At 45.5% G+C, this 25,593-nt stretch overlaps 1 protein-coding gene across 1 annotated transcript in view; it reads right to left on the bottom strand.

The window, feature by feature from the left end:
• The window catches only part of SH3RF3 (SH3 domain containing ring finger 3), a 786,031-nt gene that overhangs the window by 367,441 nt on the left and 392,997 nt on the right, over positions 1 to 25,593 (bottom strand). Inside the window, exon 5 of the mRNA XM_078658954.1 lies at positions 16,847 to 16,956. Within this exon, the coding sequence (XP_078515080.1) occupies positions 16,847 to 16,956 (110 nt within the window). The remainder of the gene's footprint in view (positions 1 to 16,846; positions 16,957 to 25,593) is intronic.

A 25,593-nucleotide genomic window follows, 5' to 3' on the forward strand; every position in this document is an offset into this window, starting at 1 on the left:
CTTCACGGCGGCCTCCATGCTTCCGGATCCCACTTCTGACACCAGGTGTGGACTGGGGGTTGCGGCGGACCGGAATAACAGGCGTGGAGGCCGTATGTATTGGGCTATGGTAGATGTTTTTATTATTCGGTGGAACAAGGAAAACCGGAGTCAGTACAGAGGGTTGGGGTGAAGCTGTAGTCGCCTTTCTGGTATACACCGGCTGGTGGATCGTCCGGAGGTCTTCACGTCTTCCGGGCGTTGGGATAACCTCGGAGGGAGATAGAGAAGCAGGGGTTAGTCCTTTCAGTATGGACTATACATGTACCGTTACCGACACCAGGGTCGTGCGGGACTGAAGAGGACCGTGAGGATGGGAACGGGAAGGGGGTAGACGGGAAGGGATCAAGTAGGAGGGAAAAGGGTATAGGCGAGGTGCTCAGGTGATGGGTCGGGGTGTAGGGACTATGATACAAGGTCTAAGTGCAGTGTCTCTACGTTCTAATATATACAGTGCGTAAGGGTGCTCTATCAGTGCATGCAACATCTATACAATTTACAAGTAGATACAGCTATATACAAAGGGGACACGGAGACGGTAACAAGGTACTCACGTGCCCCGCCGTAACTCTCCCGAGAGTTACGGCCGCTCTCCAGCCACCTCCAGAGGACTCCACCACTCCTCGGTCCAGACGTCCTCCAACTCTCCGTCTTCTATCCTCTCACTCCTTCCACTCTCCGCCAAGGGTTCGCTGCGCGCTGTCTCCTGCCACGAGTCGGCTATCTGGAACGTTCTCCTCTCTTCGTCGTCGGCTCTTGTACGTCCAGGTCCTGGGCAGGGGGAGGGACTTCCGGTTTCCCGGTGGACTGCTTCCGGTTCAGGACTTACGGTTCCCCTGTAGGCTGTTTCCGGTTCGGGTTTTCCGGGTTCCGGGTGTTCGGGGTTCTCCGTTTCTGGGACGGGCCGGTGTCTGTTCCTCTGGTCTCGTACCTGCACAGGACACAAAGAAGAAGGACTCCCGGTCGTCAGAGACGCGGGAGGGTTAGAGGTCGTGGTACCCCCACACGGGCGTCGCCCGGTTGAGGTAGGTGGTATCCCCCTTCCACAGCGTGTTAGATTGCGGTGTTTTGTATTGTATCTATGTTGTAATGTCTGGCGGAGTTGAATGTCTGTAGAGTGACTGTGGAACAGGTTGTGAGCGCGCGCAACCGGTGGAAATCTTAAGTTCAAGGAGAGCTTAAGTGGTTCGGGTGTATCGGACACCCAGAGTAATCGTCAACTAGTGTGAAGGGGGTCATGAGGTACCATTGATCACCCGAAAGACCGAGATAGGGGGACCGTAAGAGTGAGTGCGTGAGTAACGGACGCTGGTCGGAAGTTACTGTGTGTGTAAGCAACCTATCAGAGAGACGATAGACATTTCGTCAGTTGTGTTGACAATTACATATAGACTGTGGACGTACAGTCGAGAGAAGTGACCGCTTGGTCGGAAGTAGTCATTTTTCGGTGTATGAATGGGACGCATGCATAACCGGGAGACGAGTTGAGAAAGGAGGGGTGCTGCTGCGAAGCGGAGAAAAGTGACGTCAGAAAGTGTCGCGACGTGATTGGCCGACCGAAGAAAGACCGCGCCGTGATAGGCCAGCTAGAAAAGACGTCAGAAAGGGTCGCGACGTGATTGGCCGACCGGAGAAAGACCGCGCTGCGATAGGCCAAGCTAGCAAAGCCGCGACAGGATTGGTGGATTGTCATCAGGAAGTAAACAGAGTAGCGAGGCTGGATATTGTGCGCATAATTATGAAGTGTTTTAAATGGCTGAGAGCGGTGTTTAAAAAAGAGAAGCGGGGATCGTATGAAGGGGAAGAAGCCCCGCCGGAGGGTACGCCGGCTCGTTATATGGCAGTGAATGTTGGGCTGCATACGATCCTTTGGATATCAGAGTGGAGTAAGATTACTGAAGGAAATGAGGAACTGACGTTCCCGAAGTACGGGACGTTCAGATTAGAGGTGTTACATCGATTAAAATCAGTCATGACCTCAATGAGACCCTTGCCTAGACCGACCCAGTTTGAAGCTCTTGATGCATGGATTAGGGCAGCGCATGAAAAGAATATGAACAGACGACAAGAAAGGGTGAAACGATCGGTAAGGGCAGTGCAGGATGCCAGGTGGGATGCGGATGCTAAAAGATGGAGAGTGCATAACATGGAAGTAAATAAACTGTACCCAGTGTTAGAGGTGCCCGTAAATAAAAGCCCCCTAGAAGAAGATGATGAGAGCGAAACAGAGGACAGCCTGATAAACAGATTACTGACAGACAGGCCACCCCCGTATAATAGAGCAGGGGGAGAGGTCGAGCATACAGAAGGAGGAAAGGGGGGCAATGCAGGAGAGCATAGACCGCTTCCCAGTTCAGAATGGGATCCTGAGGCAAAGAAAGAGCTGTCCCAGCCTAGTCAGGTGCAACAGGTAGTCGGGAGGTTTGTGGTACAAAGAGCGCCGGAAACGGAAAGCGCCACATCCTACGCATTACCAGATGCACTACAGGTACCTGTTACCATAGGTCCTATAATATCGATATATGACCAAGAGAGAGCAAGAGGGGAAGAACGGGTACGGAAGGACAGAGAAAGAGCAGAGAAGGCAAGAAGGAACGATACGATCAATTCCCCAAGTCAGATGCCGATACCGAGAGAGTGGAGCACCCCGATGCACACAGCAGGGGACCCAGGAGGAGATCCTGGGGGCCCTAGATGGCCAGTGGATCTGAGGGGATCTGGACGAAAATCCTTTCAAGAGCTAAATGAGTACATGAAGCAGTGGGATGAGGCAGTGAAGGCTCAAAAGAGCATCATAGCTGCGGAAGCTGAAAGGGAAAGTCAGGACAGCCGAGCTCGGACTCACTGCGGGGCTGGGGAGAGCAGCCCGGAGTGGGACTGTAGAGAGAGAGATAGTAGGGGAGTCACCCATTGGGCCCGGAGAGGAGATAGAACAGACCTGGAAAACGGGGGCCCCGGGAGTGGAGGGGTGGCGCGCCCAATACTCAGTGAAGGGGAGAGGAGAGCGCAAGAGTACAGAAACAGCTTTAAGTGTCCACACTGTGTGCCCGGCACCAGAGAACTGAATGGGAGTTGTGAGAGGTCGCGCCATAGTCCCTGTGATGACGGAAATGAGCGCAGCCCAGGGAATATGGGGAACCAGGAAGGATCGTATCAGATACTGAGCGATACTAGGCAAAGAGAGAGTAGAGACCAGAGGGAAAATAACAGAGAGGTGTGCGGTGAGAGGAGAGAAGAAGAAGAGAGTGGGCAGAGCAAGAGTAGGGGTAACAGGCCCGTGTTCCATCACCTTCCAAGATCGGATGGCCGAGCATGGGACCTGGAGAGATGGGAGCAAGGGAGGGCACCCATTAACTCTCCCGAGCCCAAACGTAGAGCTCGAAGTTGGGATGGTAGGGAGACCAGTGAGCCCCCTTCGAAAGACATATTGCGAGCTGAGATAAAAGCCAAGAGACTCGATGTCGCCAGTTTAAGGTCAGACCTGGATGATATGGTAGATGGTACCCTGCCTTTAGAAAGAATGGAAATGTATGAACAGGATGAAATACTGTATATGGCAAAGGACATTACTCGAAAAGCGAGAGCAGTCCATGAGAAGTTAGTCGAACTAGCAGGCAAATATATGGTGGACTTGTCAAGAACCAAAGCATTACAGGGTAACCACAGGCTACATTATACAGATCGAGACCTAGATGAGAGGAGAACGATTGGGCTGAAAACGCACATAAGGGAACTGATCGCTGGAATAAGGACATGGAGGGCACTAGATAAGTGGGAAGAGAGGTGGTCCAAGAAAGGGACCGGCAGGAGAAGCACGCTTGGTATGACACCAGGAGGACAGCAGGGAATAGAAGCTTACCCTTTGCGTGAAGTCGCAAATGGGAACTATGTACATGTCCCTTGGAGTAGGGGAGATTTAGCTGCTTTTACCACCTCCTTCCCCAAATTACGGGAAAACCCAGTGGAGTGGTACAAGCAAGTGGAGAGATTTGTAAAAATCTCAAAGGTCCTATGGATAGATCTGAACACGCTGTTTGACATTGTAGTACCAGGAGATCTGTGGACAGCATGCAAGGTTAGCGCTGAGTGGCCCACAACGGAGCCAGAGAGAGATGCTAAGACTAATGGGCCGTCCGAGATTGTGATGGCAAAATTCGAGAGAGTGATGACTTGGCTGAAAGAGAAAGTGCCAATGCAAGACATAGATTGGGTCAGAATAGACCGAACAAGACAGGAACCCAAAGAGACAGTCCACGAATATTACGAGAGATTGCTGAAGGCGTTTAAACAGTATAGCGGCTTGGATGTAATGGATCCAAAAGACATAGGGCAATTTGTGTCCAAGTTCGTCCTGGGACTGAGACCGGATATTAGTTTAATGATTCAGCAACACTCGATTTGTTGGCAAAGTAAACCCCTAGACGAAATACTGAGATATGCCAGGTACTGCTGTGATGAGATAGACTCCAAGGCTAAGAAACTAAAAGAAAAGTTGATGGTGGTACAGATGCAGGCAGCAGGAAAGGGGGGACAGCAGCAACAGCAGCAAGGGACAGGTACAGGAGGAAAGAAGCAGTACAGTCAGAACAAGGGCAATGAGGAGAGTTCCACCTTTAGACCCAGAATAGATATAGCTGCCTTGAAGAAAACGACTAGGTGCCACCAGTGTAACGAGGTGGGGCATTGGAAACGCGAGTGCCCCTACAATGTAGAGATAGGAGAGCAAGAGATAGAGGAGGAAGAGGTCCAGAGCGCGCCTACAAAAGGGGTGACGCCATACCAAGGAAAGGTGCTCAAAGGGGGGGGGGCTCCTCCCCGAGCCCAGTTCCCGCAACCTCCTCGAGTAGGGACTATGGGTAAGACCTATAGACAAATGCCCCTGTTTGTAGAAGGGGAAGAGTGCTATTATGTGGACCCATTAACCGGACAGAGAGTGGAAAGAGAAGACTGCACCCTCGGGGCAGCCTTGGAGGTGGACCAGAGGGGACCCTATGTGGAAGCAGAAGTAGCAGGGTGCCCTACGACATTTCTGGTGGACACAGGAGCCACTAGATCCACGATCAGATCAGCTGCAGTTCCAGACCTGCCCATGTCTGGAGAGACCATACAGGTGGTGGGGGTCGCAAACAGGAGAATAACCAGCCAATTGACAGAACCGGTACAGGTGAAAATAGGGAAGTACAGCGATGAGCACCAGTTTGTGGTTTGCGATTCAAGTCCTGTGTGTCTGCTAGGAAGAGACCTGTTGTGTAAATTGAATTGTACTATATATTGTACACCTCAGGGAGTGGAGGTATTGACCAATGATGATGATGCAGACTTCAAAGTTGCAAACTCAAGAATATGCGTGGAGCTGTATCCTACTTTAACAGTAGATGAGCTCCCCTGGGACTTGAGAGAGACAGTGGCACCAGAAGTATGGGATTTCACTGGGGAAGAGATAGGATTAGTAAAAGGGGTGGACCCAGTGAAAATTGTAGTGAAACCGCATGCTGAGTTCCCAAGAACACCCCAATATAAATTGACTCCAGAAACGATTGCAGGCATAAAACCCGTGATCGAGTCCATGATTAAACAGGGAATACTGAAAGAAATCGTGGGTAGTCCATGCAACTCCCCGATTATGGGTCTGCAGAAACCAAATGGGAAATTTCGGATAGTACAGGACCTTCGAAAGATTAATAACATAGTCGTTTCGTGTTGTCCAGTGGTACCGAATCCATCAGTGATACTGTTTCAGATTCCATTCCAAGCTGAGTGGTTCACTGTGATCGATCTTTGTCAGGCTTTCTTTTCGATCCCTCTGGACGAAGAAAGCCATTTTCTTTTCGCATTTAAGCTGGAAAATCGCGTCCTAACATGGTGTCGTATCCCTCAGGGGTATACAGAGAGCCCATCGATCTTTAACCAGCTTTTGAAGAAAAATCTTGAAAGTCTAGTGCTGCCCCAGAAGTCAGTTCTGGTCCAGTACATAGACGACCTCCTCGTGGCGTCAGAAACAGAAGAAGCTTGCAGGGAGGACTCCATTGCTTTGTTAAATCACCTAGCTGCCAATGGGCACAAGGTGTCCCCGGGAAAATTGCAGTACTGCCTGACAGAAGTGCAGTACTTGGGACACAGAATAGAGAAAGGCAAACGAAAGGTGTCACCAGACAGGATAGAGGCGATCATGAAAATGAATGCGCCTAAGACACAGAGAGAGGTCAGGATGTTCCTAGGGATGGTGGGTTATTGCCGACAGTGGATCGTGAACTTTTCACTGAAAGCAAAGCCCTTGCAAAAACTGACGCACAAGGAGGTGAGCGATCCGGTACCATGGGACAAAGACTGTTTGATGGCATTCCTACAGCTGCGAGAGGACCTGTGTCGTGCTCCGGCATTGGGAATGCCTGATTACAATAAACCATTTTTTCTTTACTGTTGTGAGAGAGAAGGTTGCGCGTTGTCTGTGTTAGTCCAAATCCATGGGAATGCCCGTAGACCAGTTGCTTATTTCTCGGCTACTTTAGACCCAGTAGCCGCAGCGTTGCCCGGATGTCTCAAATCCGTTGCTGCAACGGGTGTCAGCATTGAGAGATGTGAAAATATCGTCATGGGGCACCCGTTAGAGGTGTGCGTGCCCCATTCTGTTGAACTGTTGATGACCAGGACCAAAACACAGCATCTGACCAACAGCAGGCTCACGCGATATGAGCAAGTTATTCTTGCTGCAGAGAATGTGACCCTCAAGAGATGCTCTGTTTTGAACCCTGCTACCTTGATGCCACTCCCAAATGATATCGAGGAGGATGATGAATGTACAGACCATGACTGCCTCGATGTGACTGAACTATGCACCAAACCCAGACCCGACATCGTAGATGAGCCACTGACCGACCCAGACGAAATTTTCTTTGTCGATGGCTCATGTGTAAGAGACGAAGTTGGGCAGTTGAGAGCAGCTTATGCTGTTTGTACAATTGCTGGAGTTGTGGAAGCTGGGTGCCTGGAAGGAGTACACTCCGCTCAGGTAGCCGAGATTGTTGCCTTGACACGTGCGTGCTTGGCCAGCAATCAAATTCGAGTCACCATATACACCGACAGCCAATATGGTTATGGGGTAGTTCATGATTACGGGCAGTTATGGTCTCAAAGAGGCTTCATGACCTCTTCAGGCTCTCCCATTCGCAATGGAGAGTTTGTGCGCCTGTTGTTAGAGGCGTTGCAATGCCCAGCAGGTATCGCAGTTGTAAAGTGCACCGCACATACCAGAAATGAGGACTTCGTTTCGAAAGGCAATAGATATGCTGATGAAGTTGCGCGGTATTGCGCGGAACAAGGGTACTCTTTCACAGAGGTGGAAGTGGGTGGAATAAATGTAAGGTCTGAATTAGCCATGATACTGGAAACTGTTGATACTTGGGATGAACTGTCAAACATGCAAGAAAATGCTCCTGATATTGAAAAAGAAACATGGGAAAAGGCAGGATGTGTAATGGGTGAGTCCCATTTTTGGGTCTCAGCAGACGGCAGAGCAGTGTTGCCCAATGAGATGGTGAGTCCAATGGCTAGACTCATACATGGTCCCGTACACTTAGGGAGAGATGCTATGCTGAGAGTGTTTAGACAGACTTGGTACAATCCTAAGTTTAGAATAGCAGCAGAAGCAGTGTGCCAGCGTTGTGTAACCTGCCAGCAGCTGAACGTAGGAAAAAGAACACCAGTTGCACTGAGCCACATAGGAAGGTCTGGAGGTCCGTTCAATAGAATGCAGATAGATTTCATTGAAATGCCAAGGTGCAACCGCCTCCGCTATGTCCTGGTGGTTGTTTGTGTGTTCTCCAGATGGGTTGAGGCATACCCTACACGTAGGTGCGACACCCTCACAGTGGCCAAGTTACTGCTTAGGGAACTCATTCCGCGCTTCGGGGTGCCGGCCTTTTTGGAATCAGATAGGGGAACACATTTTAACAGCGAGCTTGTGAAAATGATTTGTGCAGCTCTGAATATCGATCAGAAGTTGCATTGCAGTTACCGACCAGAAGCCTCAGGAATTGTGGAGCAGATCAATGGCACGATCAAGGCCAGAATAGCCAAAGTTTGTTCCTCAACGACCCTGAGTTGGCCTGACGCCCTGCCATTGGTTCTCATGAGCCTTCGTAGTACCCCAGACAGAAGAACGGGGTTATCACCACATGAGGTGTTAATGGGGAGAGCAATGAGGCTGCCATCTGTCCCAACTACTGCACTGTTAAATATCACAGATGATATGATCCTGGACTATTGTAAGGGGCTGTCTGACGCCATTCGTTCTGTGTCCCTTCAGGTGCAGGCTGCCGAGGTTCCATCGTGCCAGGGCCCGTGCCATGACCTGTACCCTGGGGACTGGGTCCTGGTGAAAAAACATGTGAGAAGAAGCTGCTTGGATATTCGTTGGCGTGGGCCCTTCCAGATCATCCTGATCACGAACACAGCTGTGAAGGTGGGAGGCCTGCCCAATTGGATCCACGCGTCACATACGCGAAGGGTTCCAGCACCTCGGGAAGAAACAGCTCCTCTCTCGGATAGACGTCCAGAAGAGGACCGAGAAGCCATAGAGGGGGCTAGCCAAGCTGTAGAGGTGCCAGCGGAAGCAGGGAACGAGTCTGACCAAGCTGAGGACGGTCAGTACAACAGCGAAACGGAAGACGCTACAGAAGGAGAAAGTAGCTGGGAGTACGAGTCAGACACTGACAGGTCTGACAGAGAGCGAGAACAGACAAGAAGGAGAAGGAGTAGAAGGGCACGTGGAGAAGCTAATTGGCCGCAAAGAAGGAGCTCTAGCCTGAGGTCAACTCCAGAGGTAACCCTTCCTCCGATATCAGAAGACTCAGACCCAGAAGAAGGTGCTCAGGGCGCTGAAGCACCCGACCGAAGAAGGTCAAGAAGAGTGCGTGTGCCTAACAGAAGATACTCCACACCTGAGTGGACATATCTGGCGACAAATGTCTGTGAAACCGGAGACGGGGAGGATCCGAGCGGTGGTGGTGTCCAGTTCTGAGCCCATTGTCACCGTGGAAATACGACTGTTGGTACCCGGAGTCGAACAAGAAGGGTCACTAACATTCATGCTCCCCAGACCTCCCCGCCTCAGCAAGTTAAAACACATGTTCCTTTCAGAATTGCAATTCCCCGACTTTGGTACAACGATAACAGCACATGAAGAGCACAATCTTCGTTTGGAAATACTGAACTATGCTATTGAAGCTACAGGCACAAACCTGATAGTAGACTGTTAAAGGACTTTGTAAATAAAACAAGCAGAAAAAGAAGATTACCTAGCGCCCAGGAAGCAGAGAATTTTAGGGAACTTCCCTTGAGTTGATGGAGAAGGGCTAGGGTTGTCTTTATTGAACTGTTAAAGGACTTTTGCGAAGAAGGTTGTCAGCTTCCAGTTGTGTGGATTCTAAAGACAAAAGGATTAAAAGAGACTGTAAAGGAACGAGAGGAAAAGAACTTTTTGCTAAGATAAGAGAGAGCCATATTGTCTGACGAAATGGAGGCCGGCACCCAGAACCGCAGAGCTAAATGTATAATAGGTACACTAATAGTAGGAGTGATAATATTAATAGCTTTAGTGGTAACAATTTCTTATGTAAAGGGACATGAGGAAGAGGCAAAGGTAACTGATGTGAATTCTGTAGAAACGCTTACACCTACTGTTGCTGGTGAGAAAAGGGAAAACACTCAAGAGAAAGCGTTATTAGCTGCAGAAGCCCGCAGGTTACACGTAGATGAGTCCCAAGGAGACTTTAGGTCAAATGCTTATGCTAAACTCTTATATGAATACGTGGATGCCATGGAGGTTAAGGATTGTTACGTCTGCATGCAGTTGCCGGCGTCTGTAGATGAAGGCATTAGATACCATCACCTCCCGCTGACATATGGCATTACATGTAGCTTATTGCTTAGTATATTTTATGAGAGAGATAGTTTCGAATACTATTTCTCCAATTATGATTCAGTGTTGCCAGAAGTCCCAAATTATAAGCAGATGAACAAATGGGACTACTGGAAGAGTGAAGACAGATTGGCCAAGTTCTTCATTCCTTGGATTACCTTAGATACTTCACATGCCCGTAGAAATAACCTGACATGCAAGGTGTCAGAAGTCGAGAAGAAGTTCATAGGGCAGGTGGATGATCGTTACAGGAGACAAAAGATTTTGAAAAAATCAGGACAATGGAAAACAGATTGGACCGAGGAAGAGAAGGCACACAAGAGAAAGGGTAGTAGTGGTCCAATAGCTTTAGATAAGACGCAGAGAGGAAAGCTATGTCTTCACCGAGCCAAAACGTATTATGAAAATGTATACGTGGGAGAAGTCGACTGTGAACATGCTTTCAATATAGAGTACTATACTAAAGATTTCCTGAAGGGAATGCAAGTGATTCCAAATGTGTATTTTGTATGTGGAAGAAATGCCTACGTGAGACTACCTGACAACTGGTATGGATCATGTTACTTAGCAATTGTCTTCCCCAAAATATATCATGCACAAGACTTAGTGATCATTGAGGGCAAGACATCATCGAGGGGAAGGAGAGATATAGGAGATGCAGAAATGGTTGGAGATGTCTTTGGAGCTATGTTCCCTCTTTTGGGAGTAATCCTTAATGATGTTAAAATTAGACGACTGGCAACAGTTGTCGACAGGTTGTCTGCCAGCACTGCTCAGTCCTTAATGCTGGTAGAAGGAGAGATGCAATCGATAAGGGCTATGGTTCTTCAGAACCGTCTTGCGTTAGATGTCCTACTAGCAAAAGAGGGCGGAGTCTGTAAGGCTTTGAAGGTCCAGGAATGTTGTACTTACATTCCAGACAATTCGAAGCCCCTTGAGAAAGTTATTAGGAACATAACTAATATTCACAAGGAGATCGAAGACTTGAGTAGAGAAAATGTCTGGGAAAAGGTGGGCCACGGAATAAGTGAAGTTGGAGGGTGGATTTCCACCTTAGGCAAAAGCTTTGTGTGGTATATACTAAAACCTATCATCATAATATTGATCTGTGGGATTATATTGTGGGGATTGGTGAGGGTATTCAAATGGTACAGAGCAAGAAGGTCAGAAAGGGCCCAAAGAGAACAGCTGCAGAGATTGGCTGCCATACAAGATAATCAGTACAGGAGCCTGAGGGCTCTGGAAGCGCAGAGACAAATCATGCCAGCAATAACTGCAGTCTAAATGTTAGTGATGACCCCGAGAGGTCATCAAAGGGGGGAACTGAGAGAGCGCAAACTGACTTAAATGTATGAGTACATCACACTTACCTGTAGTAAGCACAAATCATGAGGAGAAATGCCATGAGTGCTAATAGTATCTGTAATTATATTCTGAATGTATAGCTAATGTAGAGATTTAAGTAGAAGTGGAACTAATACAGAAATGTGTGACATTATATGATTTTAGTAGATGTGATTATTTCTGAATCCATGTCGTGTAGCTGTTAAAATGTAAGATGGTATGTGGTTAAACGCAGAATGTGGTAGGCCTCAGGGCCAGAGCTAAAAGGGAAGGTGTTTCTTTTCACGACACAGATTGTATTAATGTTTTGGTCATTGCATTAAATGGGCCATGATTTATAGAGATGTTTACTGAATAATAGAATAAGAATATTAACATGCTTTAATTAATGAAGAAGTTGAATGCTATAATCATGATGAGAAATATTGTAGGCCTGAAATGTTTTAACATCGATTTGCACGTACATGTCTGGGCTGAGAAATGTTGCAAGCCTTTTTTGGATGTCTATGAGAGTTGGGTTCTTGGCTGCAGATATCTGTCTGCAAAGGAAAAGGGGGGATCCAATTATAAATGAATGAATAGAGGTCTGTTCAGTAGACGGCCCAGACATGGAGGAGGGTTCCGGAATGTTTAAGGGGTATCAGCGGGCCGGAGAAGAGTCTGAGAAGCAAGGTCAACTCTAACGTATGAGGCCCAATACAAAGCATCATGGAAAAAGCCAGAAGCTACACCACGTGAGGGGCGTCTCGCAAGGGGCGTCTCAAATGTTGTTGACTGTTTTGTATTAGGGACAGCACCCCTGGGTGGAGTTAGAGCAGATACCTGAGGACCCTTTAGAGAGCGGATGGGTAGGCAGAGAGGGGTCATGACTGGAGAACTATAGGTTTTCACCAAGAGACTTAGAGTGAGTGACTTCCCTTGGGGGTCATTCACTGCTGACACCTTTGTTAGGTTGGGACTTGGTTAAGTAGGGATACCATCTAGAGCAGGGTAGGGACAGCCTAACCTGTGCGTTTTCCTCCAACTTAAATGAAGGAGAGATATGCGTCAATGCTGATAGCTTTATTATTCTTAGAACTTGTGTTAGTGATTTCCGTTGCTCGTCTGAGGGCTTTCCGAGAGCACATGTATGTAATTGGACCTGTGTATCTCGTGAATCTCATTCTGAGATGCCTGTATTTGCAGCTTATCATATCCTTACAATAAACTTTTGAAAGCTAGAAGTTGTTTGTGATCTTTGGGAGCAGAGTCCTTTATTGGGTGAACTAGCTTGCAGAGAGGGGCACTTTCTTCCTCCAAGACAGGCAACAAAGGTTCAGTCGACCAGATCGAGGTTTGGATCAATAGTGATGAGGTATCGATCAAAATCTCGCCCTTCCAACATTCTTGTTGACCCTGAATTGTCTCAAAAGAGACCTACTGGACATGTAAATATGTTCTATGTTTTCCCTGCCGACATAAAAGGTCTCCTTTGCTTCTCACCTTTCCCGTTCCCTCTTCAGATTCCAGGGGCCATGAACCACTTCTGATTCCTTCCTTGGAGCTTTCCTAACATCTCTGGTCCCCCACTTGGTCTGGCTGCTCCTTCTTTCCAGGTGCTTGAGCAAGAGTCCTTCTCTGACCATACACAGCTGTCCATGGATCCAGTCTCTCCTGATGTCCCCAGGCGGTGCAGCCAACCTCAGAGGCATCTCATGGCTCTCTTTAACTTCCTGCCACAAGTGTGAGCATCAGTGTGGCAACGCCCTGGTAAAGGGAATGCACTTCTAAGGATTCGGGGGGGCGAATAAAATCATCTGTGACCCAGTGGGGAAATTATCTTCAGTTTACTGTCCTGTTGCACTAATCTTTACAAACAATTAACCCCGTTAGTTTATATATTTCAAGACTTGCTTTCCCCAGTTGTCCTACCTGCCCTGTTGAGTTGGTTTATTTGACAACTGTGTACTGTTTCAAATGTTGTTTTCCCTTGTGGGTATCTGGTTATTCTTATGGCCACGCCTAGCCCATGTTTCTGTAGGGATGCTATCTTTGGTAGTGAGGAACACATTCTTTTACTCATCCAAACCTAGGGAGAGGAACCCAGTACAAAGTTCCCTGTTACCACCATGTTTATGTCTCTTTCCTCGCCACTTTTGGCAGCTGAATCGATGCAAGGCATCTCCAGGAGAACAGTTAAGCAAAACCTCTGTTTACCCTGAAAAACAACAAATCTGTGCACACCCAAACAACGAACACAAAGTGGAGTCGACTGTGGCTTAAATGGCATTTTCCAAAAAATGCAAAGAAAGATAGGCAACTCGCCCTAAAGTCCCTGGACCAACTCCCATTTGTCCCAATAAAGTTTTGTATTTTTTCTGTGGCCTCAGAGAAATGTTAATCTTCTGAAACACTCCTTACTTCTGATTGACGTCACCATTTTCGCAGTAAAGTTGGCTGCCTCAAAAATGTGTTATGGCACATGCACAAGCTTCTGTCCCTTGCTTAACAAGAATGGGCTTTATTCAGGAATACTGCCATCGAAGATGCTTGCTCCTACCTTATACTATACAAGATGTCAACAGAGGTCAAGATAAGTGCATTTTTGGGTGAAATTTTCCGTCCAATGTTTGGGTACAGTAGAATTTTTTAGAAAGGTTTAAAAGGACATCTGCACTAAAGAAAAATTAAACGAGTCTGAAAAATCGGTTATTGGAAACAATAAGTGGCTTCACTGAGACTGTTTTTATTGGCACTGGCACATGGTTGCACAGCAGCAAGGTAAATCCATGGGGAGCGCCATGATCTTTCCAGCCTGGGGCAACTTCCAATTACCATGACATAATTCACGCACTAGCAAGACAATATTCCGGAGGCAAAATAAGACCTGCTTGGTGGAAGTAAAGAGGCTGCAGGCGGTTTTCTCCTTCTGTGTTTGTTAGTTGTTCTGGACACCTAGATATCTGTATATTAATGCGTTTCTGTACTACTGGTGAAAAATGTGCTCAGACTTAGACGGATGTCCGCCTTCAGTTTTAAACTGAAATTGTCAAATTGCGAATTATCTTAAAGGGGCCGTGCTCAGAGTTTTTGAAAGATCTCTTATTTTAATTTTATTTTAAATGTTTTATATAGCGCTGGCTAGACCCGGAGGTATCAGAGCGCTTTACATGGGCATCAGATCATTGTTACAGGTTACATTGTTACAAAGGTTACGCAGTTATCAGAGCAAGGCAACATAGAGCCATATGTGTCAAGGAACCATTTTGCGATTCTGTAATAGCGATTTTTAAGAAATCGCTATTTCAGATTTCCAAAATGGTATGTATCAAGAAAAATGCAATTGTTTAGCGATTTCTTGATATTCGCAATTAAGGAATATTTTCCCATTCATTTCTATGGGCCAGGAGGCCCATAGGAAGGAATGGGATTTTTCTCTCAATTTGCGATTCGCAATTTGCTAATCGCAAATTGAGAATAATTTCAAGGGTGCAGGGGTGTCCAAAGGACACCCTGTTGCACCCCTGAAATAAGCATAGGTGCACAAGTGGTGCACATACATGCCCTAAGGGCATGTATGTGCGTCACATGGCACTTTGAAAAATGCAAAATTGTGCATTTTTCAAGGAATTCGCAACTTACTACCAACTAGAAGTTGGTGGTAATTTGCGATTCCTTAAGGTCATTTAGCAAATTCTTTTGCCTTCTTACATTGCATTTAAGGAATCGCAAATTTTGTGATTCCTCAAATGCAATCGCAAAATAAAGAATCGCAAATTTTGCAATTCCTTATTTTGCATCGGGATTTCCTTCATACATATCATTTTGCGAATTCGCATTCGCAAAGGCCGAAATTTGCGAATTTCAATTATACATATGGCCCATAGTTACTTGTAAGGTCGAGATAAACAGTAAGCACAAATACGAAGGGAAAAAGCAGGCAGGGGGAAAGATTCAGGGGAGGGGCAAGGAGCTGGGGAAGTAGACAGGTAATGAAGGCGGGAATATGTATTTTACCCCATTGCTAGCTATTTATAATTACAATATATGTGTTCGTCAGCTGTGCACCAGGGTTTAAATTATAAACAAATAAATAAGCAAAGTGGCCTAATGTTTCTCCTTAGGAGCATGTCATGGGCCCTGACGAAAACCTGGGTTGTCAAATAGCAAGGCTGTCTAGTTTTGATTCTACATCATGCCTCTTTCTTCCACCGCCATATACCTCCTGTCTGTTAATCTCACTCTGCAGGTTCTCTTTTTCATCCCTGTCTTTTACCTTTGTCATTGTTTTTCTATCTTCCCCTTTCTCCTTCTTTCTTCATTTCATCTCTCTCTTGTCTAAGTAAAGTCTGGTGATGAAAAATAAGGCCCAGTGAACTAAAATGAGCACACACGCCCATCACCAGCAAACACCGGCACAAATTAAGTACAGGTTTGCTATTACTTAGAATCAAAGCAAAAAGACTCTTGGCCACAGTGAATCAATGAATGAATTGCTTTTTGTAAAGCGCGCAATACCCAAGGGTGTCTTAGCGCTGTGCTGACCAAATAGGCAATGGCAGAGCAGTAACCAGGGCGGTGAAACATCCAGCATTAAGGGAGGGCCGGTGGGAAAAGCCAGGTCTTCACCTGCTTTCTAAACAACTACAAATTTTGTTGGGAACGGAGGGACAGAGGGAGGGCATTCCATAACCTTCAGCCTTGAACTCTCAGCGTTCTACCGCCCCACTTTACTCGCTTGAATCTTGGGATCTGAACCTTGTGTTCTGTGCTGGACCTCAGTGTTCTACTGGGAGACAGTGGCCTTTTATCTCCACCAAGCCAGAATTTACACAAGTAAAAACAAATGTCGGCTGCCTTATGGCTGCACAGACCGGTGTCTGAACCAGGGATGTATGACATTACAACGCATGCTTTTACCAGGCAGTTTTTACAACGCATGCTGTTACAACGCATAGCGCTTTGGGGTGCTGGATAGTGAATAGTTTAACCGCATGCGCGCTAGCGGTTTTCCCGCTGCGCACTGCGATTTAAAAAAAACCGGCGTAGGGCACGTTACGCTCATGACGAGCTCAGCTCGTCATGAGCGCCGAAGGGGTTAATTTACTATTCCAACTCCAGTCCCCGTGGATAGTAGGGAAGGTGTTGGATAGTAAATTAAATCTATTCCCTATCTTAGAGCGCCTCCCAGCGCAATGCGTTGTAATGACATGCGTTGTAATGGTTGCGTCGTAAAGGCACTGCGTGGTAAAAGTTGCATTGTAAAGGATGTTTCCCCTGAACCAGGGACGTGATGCCCAACAGACTAACCAAACACACAGCTACCAACTGTGTTTGTGTTGATCTTAAAGGTATGCAACCCACCACCGTTGTGGGTGCACATCACCCACAGTTACCTTTGTAAATTTCCTATTTGTGCAACTCCAACATTTTGTCTTCTAAATTGGTATCAGAGGATTAAGAAACAAGAGGACACGTGTCACAGAGGCTACTAACACTGACTAGGGGCAATAGTCGCTCAAATGAGAAACATCACAACAACAAACGACCTTAAATACAGCTTACATGTTGAGGGGCAACTGGACCTTCGGAGGTGTTCCTTGACCTGCAATTATTACACTTGCTCTGGGGCAGGAGGCCCCGGCCACTGGAGCAGACCCAAACGAGGAGGAATCCTGGGGAAAAACATGAAACAATGGATTAAGGGACATGTTTCTTGACTGGTAAAGTCTCAACCAAAATGAAGTCAGTGACTAGACGTTTCCTGCTTGGTTACGTATTTTAGTGTTTTGCATTTATTTGTCGCTCATTGTACCTTGGTTAGCGCTCTAGTTGCTTCACAAATACCCTACAAAATGTAGAAACAAACAAAACACTAATTTCGCAGTGATTAGAACAGGGCAGAACAATAACATAAAACTAGGAATGGAGAGAGAAGGATTGAAAGCAAAGTTAGGCTGAGTGGGAGAAGTCCATGTGAGGTAGGAATCAATTATAGAGTGAGTTCTTGTTTTGTAAAGCAGTAATATGGCGACTTTTAACCATTCCAAAGCAATTTATGACACTCGGCGAGGACGGGGGGAGTTAGACAAAACAACAATGGAACGATGTGTGGCGTGAGTTAAGAATTAAGAGTTAATGAGCAAAAATATTTCATTGTTTAAAGTTACACCTTTTCAAAATAATGTTAAACGATCACTACACAAAAGAGTAGGTGCATACCACACTCTTGAATATCTTATCCCCTATTACAGAATCTTCAATCCATGGTTATTTCTGTCCACACAGTGTACAAGCAGAGCCAAAATACCATGTGCTCCGTTTCAAAAGCATTAGATGATACCTCGAAAACCTTATAATGCACAGTTACAAGTCAGAATTGTATCACCCCCTCATCCACCCTGAAGAACTAAAGTTGTGCAGAAAATTGGAGGATACAAGAAAGGTGGTCGAGGGGTAAAAGTGGTGCAGAAGTAAAGCTGTGGAGGGCAAGAGGGGACAACGATGGAAGTTAAAATGGTGAGAACAAGGCTGGTTAGGTGGGGATGATTGCCAGTTTATCTTGAGCCTTCTATATTGCCAACATGTCATTGGTCATCATTAATCCACTTCAAAATGATTGGAGTCAATGGACGTTGTGGGAGAAGGGGGCATGTGGAGAGACTGACTGAGAAATGGGCAGGCAAAGAAGGAAAGATGCAGACATCAGGAAAAGAAGAATGGTGATTTGTGTAGCTCCAATATGTACTCCACACACTTCAGAGCGCTGTCAGACCGTAAAGATCTGGGGAAAGGGAGATGATTGTGAAAGCAAAGACTAAAAGAAGAGATGGTGGTGGAAAGGAAAGGCAGCAGAAGATTAAAAAAAAGGCAGTAGTGAGGGTGTTTTGTCTATCGTCACAGACCATCTAACCTCTCTCCACAAGCCAACCACAAGGCTCTTGTTGGGATAACAAAGACCTGTGGGTCACCACGAATGCACGGAACACATATAAGAACACCTAACAGTTTACAGAAATCAGGTCCAGTGCAGTACAGTGGCACAGGTGCATCATGGATCTCAACTCTGTCAGTAACTTCATTTTATACCCATTAGGGTCCAATGATATGCAGTCAGCCGGTACACGTTTAGCTGAATATTTGATTCATGGCCTTGAAAGCTTACAGTGTGAAAGAATGCCAGGGACTCCTTGCCAGCAGCACTGGAGGCACTATGTAAATTGCGGTAAATATTATTTAGCGACTGACTGAGAGGCTCTCTGTTACGAGTGCTTATGTGATCAATACAGGCATTAAGCATTTCGCGGATGATCACACTGTGCCATTCAATTTACACCATGCCATTGGTGATGTGGCAAGAAGTTCTTCTTGTGGCACACATACCGGCTTTGGATGTGTCAGCAGTAGAAGCAGCTTCCCCAGTCGCGTCAGTGGCTTCAGAATAGAATAGAATAGAATAGCTTCATTGTACAGTTAGTTAAAACTCACAGTTTTAAAACTTCCATCATTAAGAATAATTTTAAGCTTGTATTCACATGTATTATTAAAATGGAAGAAAAGTGATTAAAAACCTATAAAATCATTTTTCTCGTTTGCATTGACTGAGTGGTCCTACTCTTAGTTTAAAAAGTAAGGATCGGTGTGCTGGCACATGATTTTGGTTTGAGCGGGTCCTTAGCAGACTGATCCTTTAATTGATTAGCAAGTTGTTATATGCTATTTTTCGATGGCTCTTGAGTCTTATGGCCACAATGTCAAAGAACTTTGTCAGTCTGCAGTTTAGCAGGATCTCTTCAGGAATAAAGCATATCATTACAGCTTGCCTGCAGCTTGTTATGCCCTTTTGGTTCCATAATGTTCGAAGTAGGGCGCGCCTGATGTCCATCAGCTTAGGGCAGATGCAGATTATGTGTAGTAAATCCTCTTTCCCTGATCCACAAAGACGGCAAAAATGATCTTCTGATCTCTTTTTCCAGGGTGACAAGTGAGGTAGAATTGGAAGGACGCGAAAGCGCAAGTTTAGAAATTTGTCTTTTGTCTTCCGCGTTAGACCCGTTTTCAGGTATTCCTGCGGTTTGAGAGCTTTGTAGGCTTTCAGTACAGCCCATCCATGTGCCCTCTTGGCCAAGGTTTCTTTGTCTTCAATGGATGATATCAGTTTGGTTACTTTTGTTACCACCTTTTTGAAGCTATTATTGTCAATCAGTGACTCGCAGAGGATTGATAATTCTAGGTATTCCAATGATTCTAGTAGATACTTCTTGGCCGGTTATCTCGATCGTGTTGACAGTTCGGTCCAGAGGTGGGCGTTTAGGGTTACTTGCTCCGCGCCTTTAATTTTGCGCCAGCTTTTTATGTAGGCACCTTTTCTGTCCACCGTTTGTTTCTGGAGACCAAATTCAAGGCGGATTTGGGCAGGAGACACATAGTTCGGCAGATGGAAGATTGTCCTGTACGCTCTGCTGATTATTTTGTCTAGAGCGTTTGAATCTTTCCCTTGCATGGGTTCACTTCCGTATGTGAGCATAGGCTGTAGACGTGCTCTGATCATCTGTAGGAGGGGATCCAGTGATCGATCGGGGAAAACTTTCTTCAACGGCTTCATTGAGAGATAGAATGTTGTACCCTTCCGTGTAATTGCCTCTAGTTGGGGTTTGAACGAGCCTCTGCTGTCTAATAATACGCCAAGGTATTTGTAGTTGGTGACTTGATCCGGCCTTTGGCCGTTCAGGAACCATGGCAGTTTCTTTGTTTTGTTGTAATTCACTGACATAACTTTAGATTTGTTTAAATTAATTTTTAATGCGTTATTTATTGAAAATGTATTGGTGGTGTCTAGGAGGTGTTGTAATCCAATTGGGGACCGACTAATTAAGACAAGATCATCAGCGTATAGGAGGTTTGATAATGAAATATCTCCCAGCCGTGGGGCGTGTGATTTGGTTTTATCCAATTCTCCAGGTAGGTCTGCAAGAAAAAGGTTAAACAACATGGGGGCTAGGACGCATCCTAGTTTTAGACCTTTTGTGGTGTTAATTTGCCTAGAAAGGTGCGTCCCACTTACAAGTTTAACCTTGACCCAAGTGTTGGTATGCAGTAATATCAGTTGCTTCAGGAGCGGGCCAGGTATCCCCCAATTGTCCAGTTTCTGCCAGAGTTTGCTTCGGTCTACATGATCAAATGCTGCACTATAATCTATAAAACATAGAAATAATGAGCACTTGGCTGCTTTGGCAGCGTCTGCCAGTAGGGTTAGCGCCATGATGTTGGTTGTTGTGCCCTGACCTCTGCAGAATCCGGTTTGATTTACTGGAATGATGTGTTTTCGAGTTACCCAGGATGTTAATTCCTCCAAAAGGAGATCCGCGTAGTACTTTGCCTCTGTCGATTAGGGCGATGAGACTGCTCCTTTCGCCCTGTTTGTAGATCAGACTTAATATTGATCCTCTCCAGGTTGGTGGACATGTCTCTGATTCTCTGATTTCCAGGAAGAGTGGAGTCAGTGTCTCACTCCAGAAGTCAGCATTGTGTTTGTACATTATTGGGGGGACCCCATCGGGGCCAGGAGCTCCTTCCAGTTTCCCTTTAGATATTTGTAGCTTGATTCAGGCCACCATTATTATGTAGTTTGTTTCCTCCCTGCCCGGAGGTAGTTTAAAGCTTGTAGTTTCTTCCTCCTCCAGAGTTGCGGGTTTGCACAAGGTCTCCGCCTGGTTGGTGTCTTTGTTTGCTTCATGATTGATTGTTGCTGTTTTATTAATCCTGGTGTTCCTCGTGGTTGTCAAAGTGTTTCCTCTGAGTAGGCCCCCCACTGGATTTTTGTTGTTGAAGTGGTTTGATATGTAGTGTGCCCATTCGGGTTCAGATATATTTGAGTTTATTCCGTTGCGACCTGGACGTTGGAGCCTATGGATTGTATTCCAGAGTCGTATACGATTTTCGCCCAGAGTTCCTCGTTCATTTGCCTTTTCTTTATCAAGATCAGCTTATTTCGCTGAGCTTTTAGAGATCGCAGCTCCTTGTGCAGAACTTTGTTGTTCGATTGTTTGCGGAGCTGCCTAAGGACCAGGTTGTTTTTCCATTGGTTGTTAATTCCCTTTACTTTGTTGGTCTTGCACCTTATCCGTCTGACGTTGGTGGTGTACTCAGTTCCAACTGTTTTTCTTGTATCTAAGTCATTCCCACTAGTAAGGTGTAGTTCCATTTCTTGTGGTAAGTGGTCGCTTTGACAGATTACAACAATCTTGAATGAATTTACAATGTCGAACAGTGGCAGTGTTGCGAGGGTGAAGTCGAGGTGCGAGGAAGTCGTTGAGGAAAAATAAGTGAATGATGGCGGTGTGTCCTCTTTAAATCAACCGTTTAGTACCCTCAGGTTTAACTGCTCCAGGTCTTTTAGTAGCTGGCTTGAGGATTTTGTTTGCTTATTAAAAGTGACTGGGGCTTGATTTGGTATTCCCCACGCGATGTTGAGATCCTGGATTATTTTGTCTTCTGATTTATTTCCAAAGAGTTGGAGGTTAAAGTCGCCTGCCAGGAGTTAGTTCTTCATTTCCCTTTCTTCCATGAGTCTTGCTAGCTCGGTGACCAGTTCTCTCGCCCCTTTTAATCTGTGCTTGGGGTGTAGGTATATGTTTATTATGTATAGTGATTGGGGTACCTGGTTGTATTTGATCGTTATTGCTATTGCCTGTATGGCACTTGGGGGAGTTATTTTTACCTTTATCTCTTCCATTGTTCCTATTGTAAGTATTGCGGCGAGTGATGCCAGGCCCCCTGAACTGCGACCATAAGATGAAGATCTGGTGGCAGGATGAATTTGAGTTGTATACCCTTGTAGGAATAACTCTTTCTCTTCCCAGGTTTCTTGAGGTAAGATCAAATCGAATGATTTTAAATAGTTTGATGTTTCTGAGTCGTCCAATTTACTGATCAGGCCTTTTATGTTCCAAGTACATATTTTAATGTTTGATATGTCAGCTTTTGTAGAAGACTGGCTTGATGCCCTTTGTCACTTTGTATCTCCTGCGGTTATGTCCGTCGTGTGTTTGCCCAGTGTGGGTCTGGTTGTTGGGTTGCCAAGTGTATTAGGTTATTATTCGGTCCTGGGAAGTAGCTACGTGCACCTTTTAAAATCGATTTTACTCTTTGTAGGTGATCTTTGTTACTTTCTTCTAGGAGGGGAGTGGGATAAGCGGGTCTTTTTCCTGGTTCCAGTTTTATTCCCCATTGGGAGAATCTAAGCGTCTCCCCTAGGAGTTGGCCCGCTAAGTCTTTCTTTTTCCATCAGTGGCTTCACACCAAAGGCTCACAGCCCCACTAGCAGCACTCGCCCAGTCACCCTCCCACTTGCGGTGCCTCTCTCTCCATTACTCTGCACAGAGGTCCTCATAGAGTGCAAGCTTGAAGTGTTGGCTTGGTCAATACCTGGACATGTTATCCTGCTGCAGGTGCCATTGGGTACACGCATGCATGAGTCCAACACGTTTCACACTTCTGGACACACTACTCCAGACAAGGAGTCAAAATGCTTTTCGGCGAGTAGCACGCTACTCTGAAACCCAAAAAGGATTAGTGGTGAGTAAGTATAGAGAAAAATCAAATTTATTTGAGGGGTGGTCATGTGCATCTGTTATTTGCGTTGAAAAGGGTAGTGGAGGGATAGAAGAGGGATGGGCTTGCATTAACATATCGCTTGGTACACCTTATGATGCATCGAAGCGCTTTTCAAGCATACTACTCCGGAACCTAAACAGGAGTAGTGGTGAATTAGAATAGGGTATTATGAAGTTCATTTGAGCGGTGTACATGTGAGTCTGTTAGCTGGATTGAAAAGGATAGTGGAGGGCTAGAAGAGAGAAGGGTCTAGATAGTGTTTATTTGGAGATTATAGCAGCAGGAGCAGGTTTGGGATGAATAGGGGGAAAGAGTCAGAGGGAAGGGATTAGAAAAGCTTAATGAGGGGGAGTCGCGGGCACCATGACCCAAGATGATCGACTGACGACGGAGCTCTGCATCGCGCCGGACTTCGCGATTTCTTTAAGAGCGGTTCCAGCGCCTTTTCCCCTACTATGTCTGCATATTCCTGAATCGTAATGGGGACTCTTCTGGGTGATGCCTTTTTTCTCCTTCGCTTTCATGGAAAAGTGATATTATTTAACAGGTGACTGTTTTTTGCTGCTTAGCAGCCGCCATTTCGTTTTTTCTTCCTGTGGTTTTCTTCATGTTTTCTCAAATGCCGCCCTGCAACCTAAGTTTTTCAATGTTTCCTGTGAGTCACACATATTTTCTTTGAAGAAGCTTCTTTCAATATTGGGGTACAATGCTACTTGCCTATATTATTGTGTTTTCTGAGGAAACTTTTACTTATTTGCATATCTGATGCCAGCCTGTCCCTGGGTTTTTTATACCTCACTTTATGGGTAGGAGCAAACGCCTACATCACTACACTAAAAGATTGAAATCAAACGCTCCTGCTGCGTGTGATATAAAGGATATTTCCCCTAGCAACTCCATATACTTACCTGAAGTATCAACGCACAGGGATTGTTCTACTAATGCAAGTAATACTGCAACCATGGCATCCAAAGCTCAAATACTTGAAGTTACTGGCAAGAGACTTAAACAAGATCCTCCCTCTCCTCCTAAATCTGGCTCTCTGGTCTCTTTAGATATAGTTTTGGAGGAAATCTGTGCTCTGTGACCCTTTGTTGAGGAAACTAACTCTTGTCTACAAACTTTGGACAGTAAATGGTCATCGATGGAGTCTCGCCTCACTGTGGTGGAACAACAACTCAACGAGGTACAAGATTCTTCTTCTAGGATTTCTTCTTTGGAAAAGGAAGTTTTACAATTGAGACTTGGAAAATAGAAATCGTAGTAATAACTTACATATTTATGGTCTTCCTGATGGCCTTGAAGGTGAAGACACTGTTGCGTACTTTACTTCCTTCTTGCCACAGTTTTGGGGTCTACCTCCTACAACCAAACTGAATATACAAAGAGTGCATAGACTGGGTCCACGTCTCTCTTCTTCAGCTGCTCCATCTAAGCCTTGTGTAGTCATTATTTTATTCCCACAATTCACTGACCTGTTGCTAGTATTGAATACTACCAAATCCAAAAAGCAGCTCCTCTGGCATGGTACAAAAGTGTTTATTTCCCAGGATGTCCCTTCGATAACTGCCAAGCGACTAAAAGAATTTCTGGATCTACGTCCAGCTCTCCGTTCCTTAGGTGCAAGGTATGGTCTGTTCCATCCTTGATTTTTTAAGGTCACCTTTCTCAACAAGACTTCCACTTTTGAAAATCCTGCTGACCTCAGAAGATGTATTCACTCTCAGTCTACTGCCTCAAGGGAGACGACTCCTCCTTCTTCTGGTTCTTGACTGTAGTACTCCTTTTGTTATATTGCTGCGTTGAATCCACTGTTATGGTTTACACTATTTAGTCTTCATAGTTCCTCATGTTCTTCATGCATTATTCTTTATCTCCCTTTACAGGCTCATTGAAGGTTCACTGTATTCTTATCCATGTTCCCGCTCCTGTTCTTGTCTATTTGATGTCCTGGTGTGGTGTGTTGCCCCTTGTTGGGCGTGCTGTTTCCATTGTCTGTTGCCGCCTATCTCCTTCCCTTTTGTTCCCTGTAAGGTACGTATTACAGTCATCACTTGACATGTACTGTTTCTTCTCGTTCCTACTTTCTCTCCCCTTCCCTTCTTTCATCTTCCTCATATTTTTCCTCTGTTCTTTCTTGACTGACTTGCATATCTCTTCCTTTATGTTTTCTTTCTCAGATGACTTCTCCTTATTTTCCTCTTTTTTCTTTCCCGACCTCTTACTTCATAATTTTACTGTTGCATATATTGTTCTTTATGTATTTTTGATGATGTTCCATTCAGAGTTATTTCCTGGAATGTGAAAGGTTTCATTAGCCCAATTAAGAGACAGAGAATACTATCCCATCTTGAATCTTATAATCCTGATTTGGTTCTCTTACAAGAAACCCATCTTACAGAAACTGAAGTATTAAAATTGAAAAGAGGTTGGGTGGGTTCAGTTTTAGTCTCCCCTACTCTCAATAAGAAAAATGGTGCTATTATTTAATGCCACAAGAAGTTGTATCACAAGAGACTGAAACAGAAGGAAGATGGTTGTTAGCGAAGTTGTTAATTAATACAATTTCTTTGACTATATTTAATGTTTATGATCCTACCGAACCTGAATCTTCCTTTTGGCCTCTAATTACAAAAATATTTATTCAGTTTAGGGATGATTTCTTTATACTAGGAGGTGACTGCAACCAAGTCTTT

This window comes from Lissotriton helveticus, chromosome 8, assembly GCF_964261635.1.
Source record: "Lissotriton helveticus chromosome 8, aLisHel1.1, whole genome shotgun sequence".
Lineage (NCBI taxonomy): Eukaryota > Metazoa > Chordata > Amphibia > Caudata > Salamandridae > Lissotriton > Lissotriton helveticus.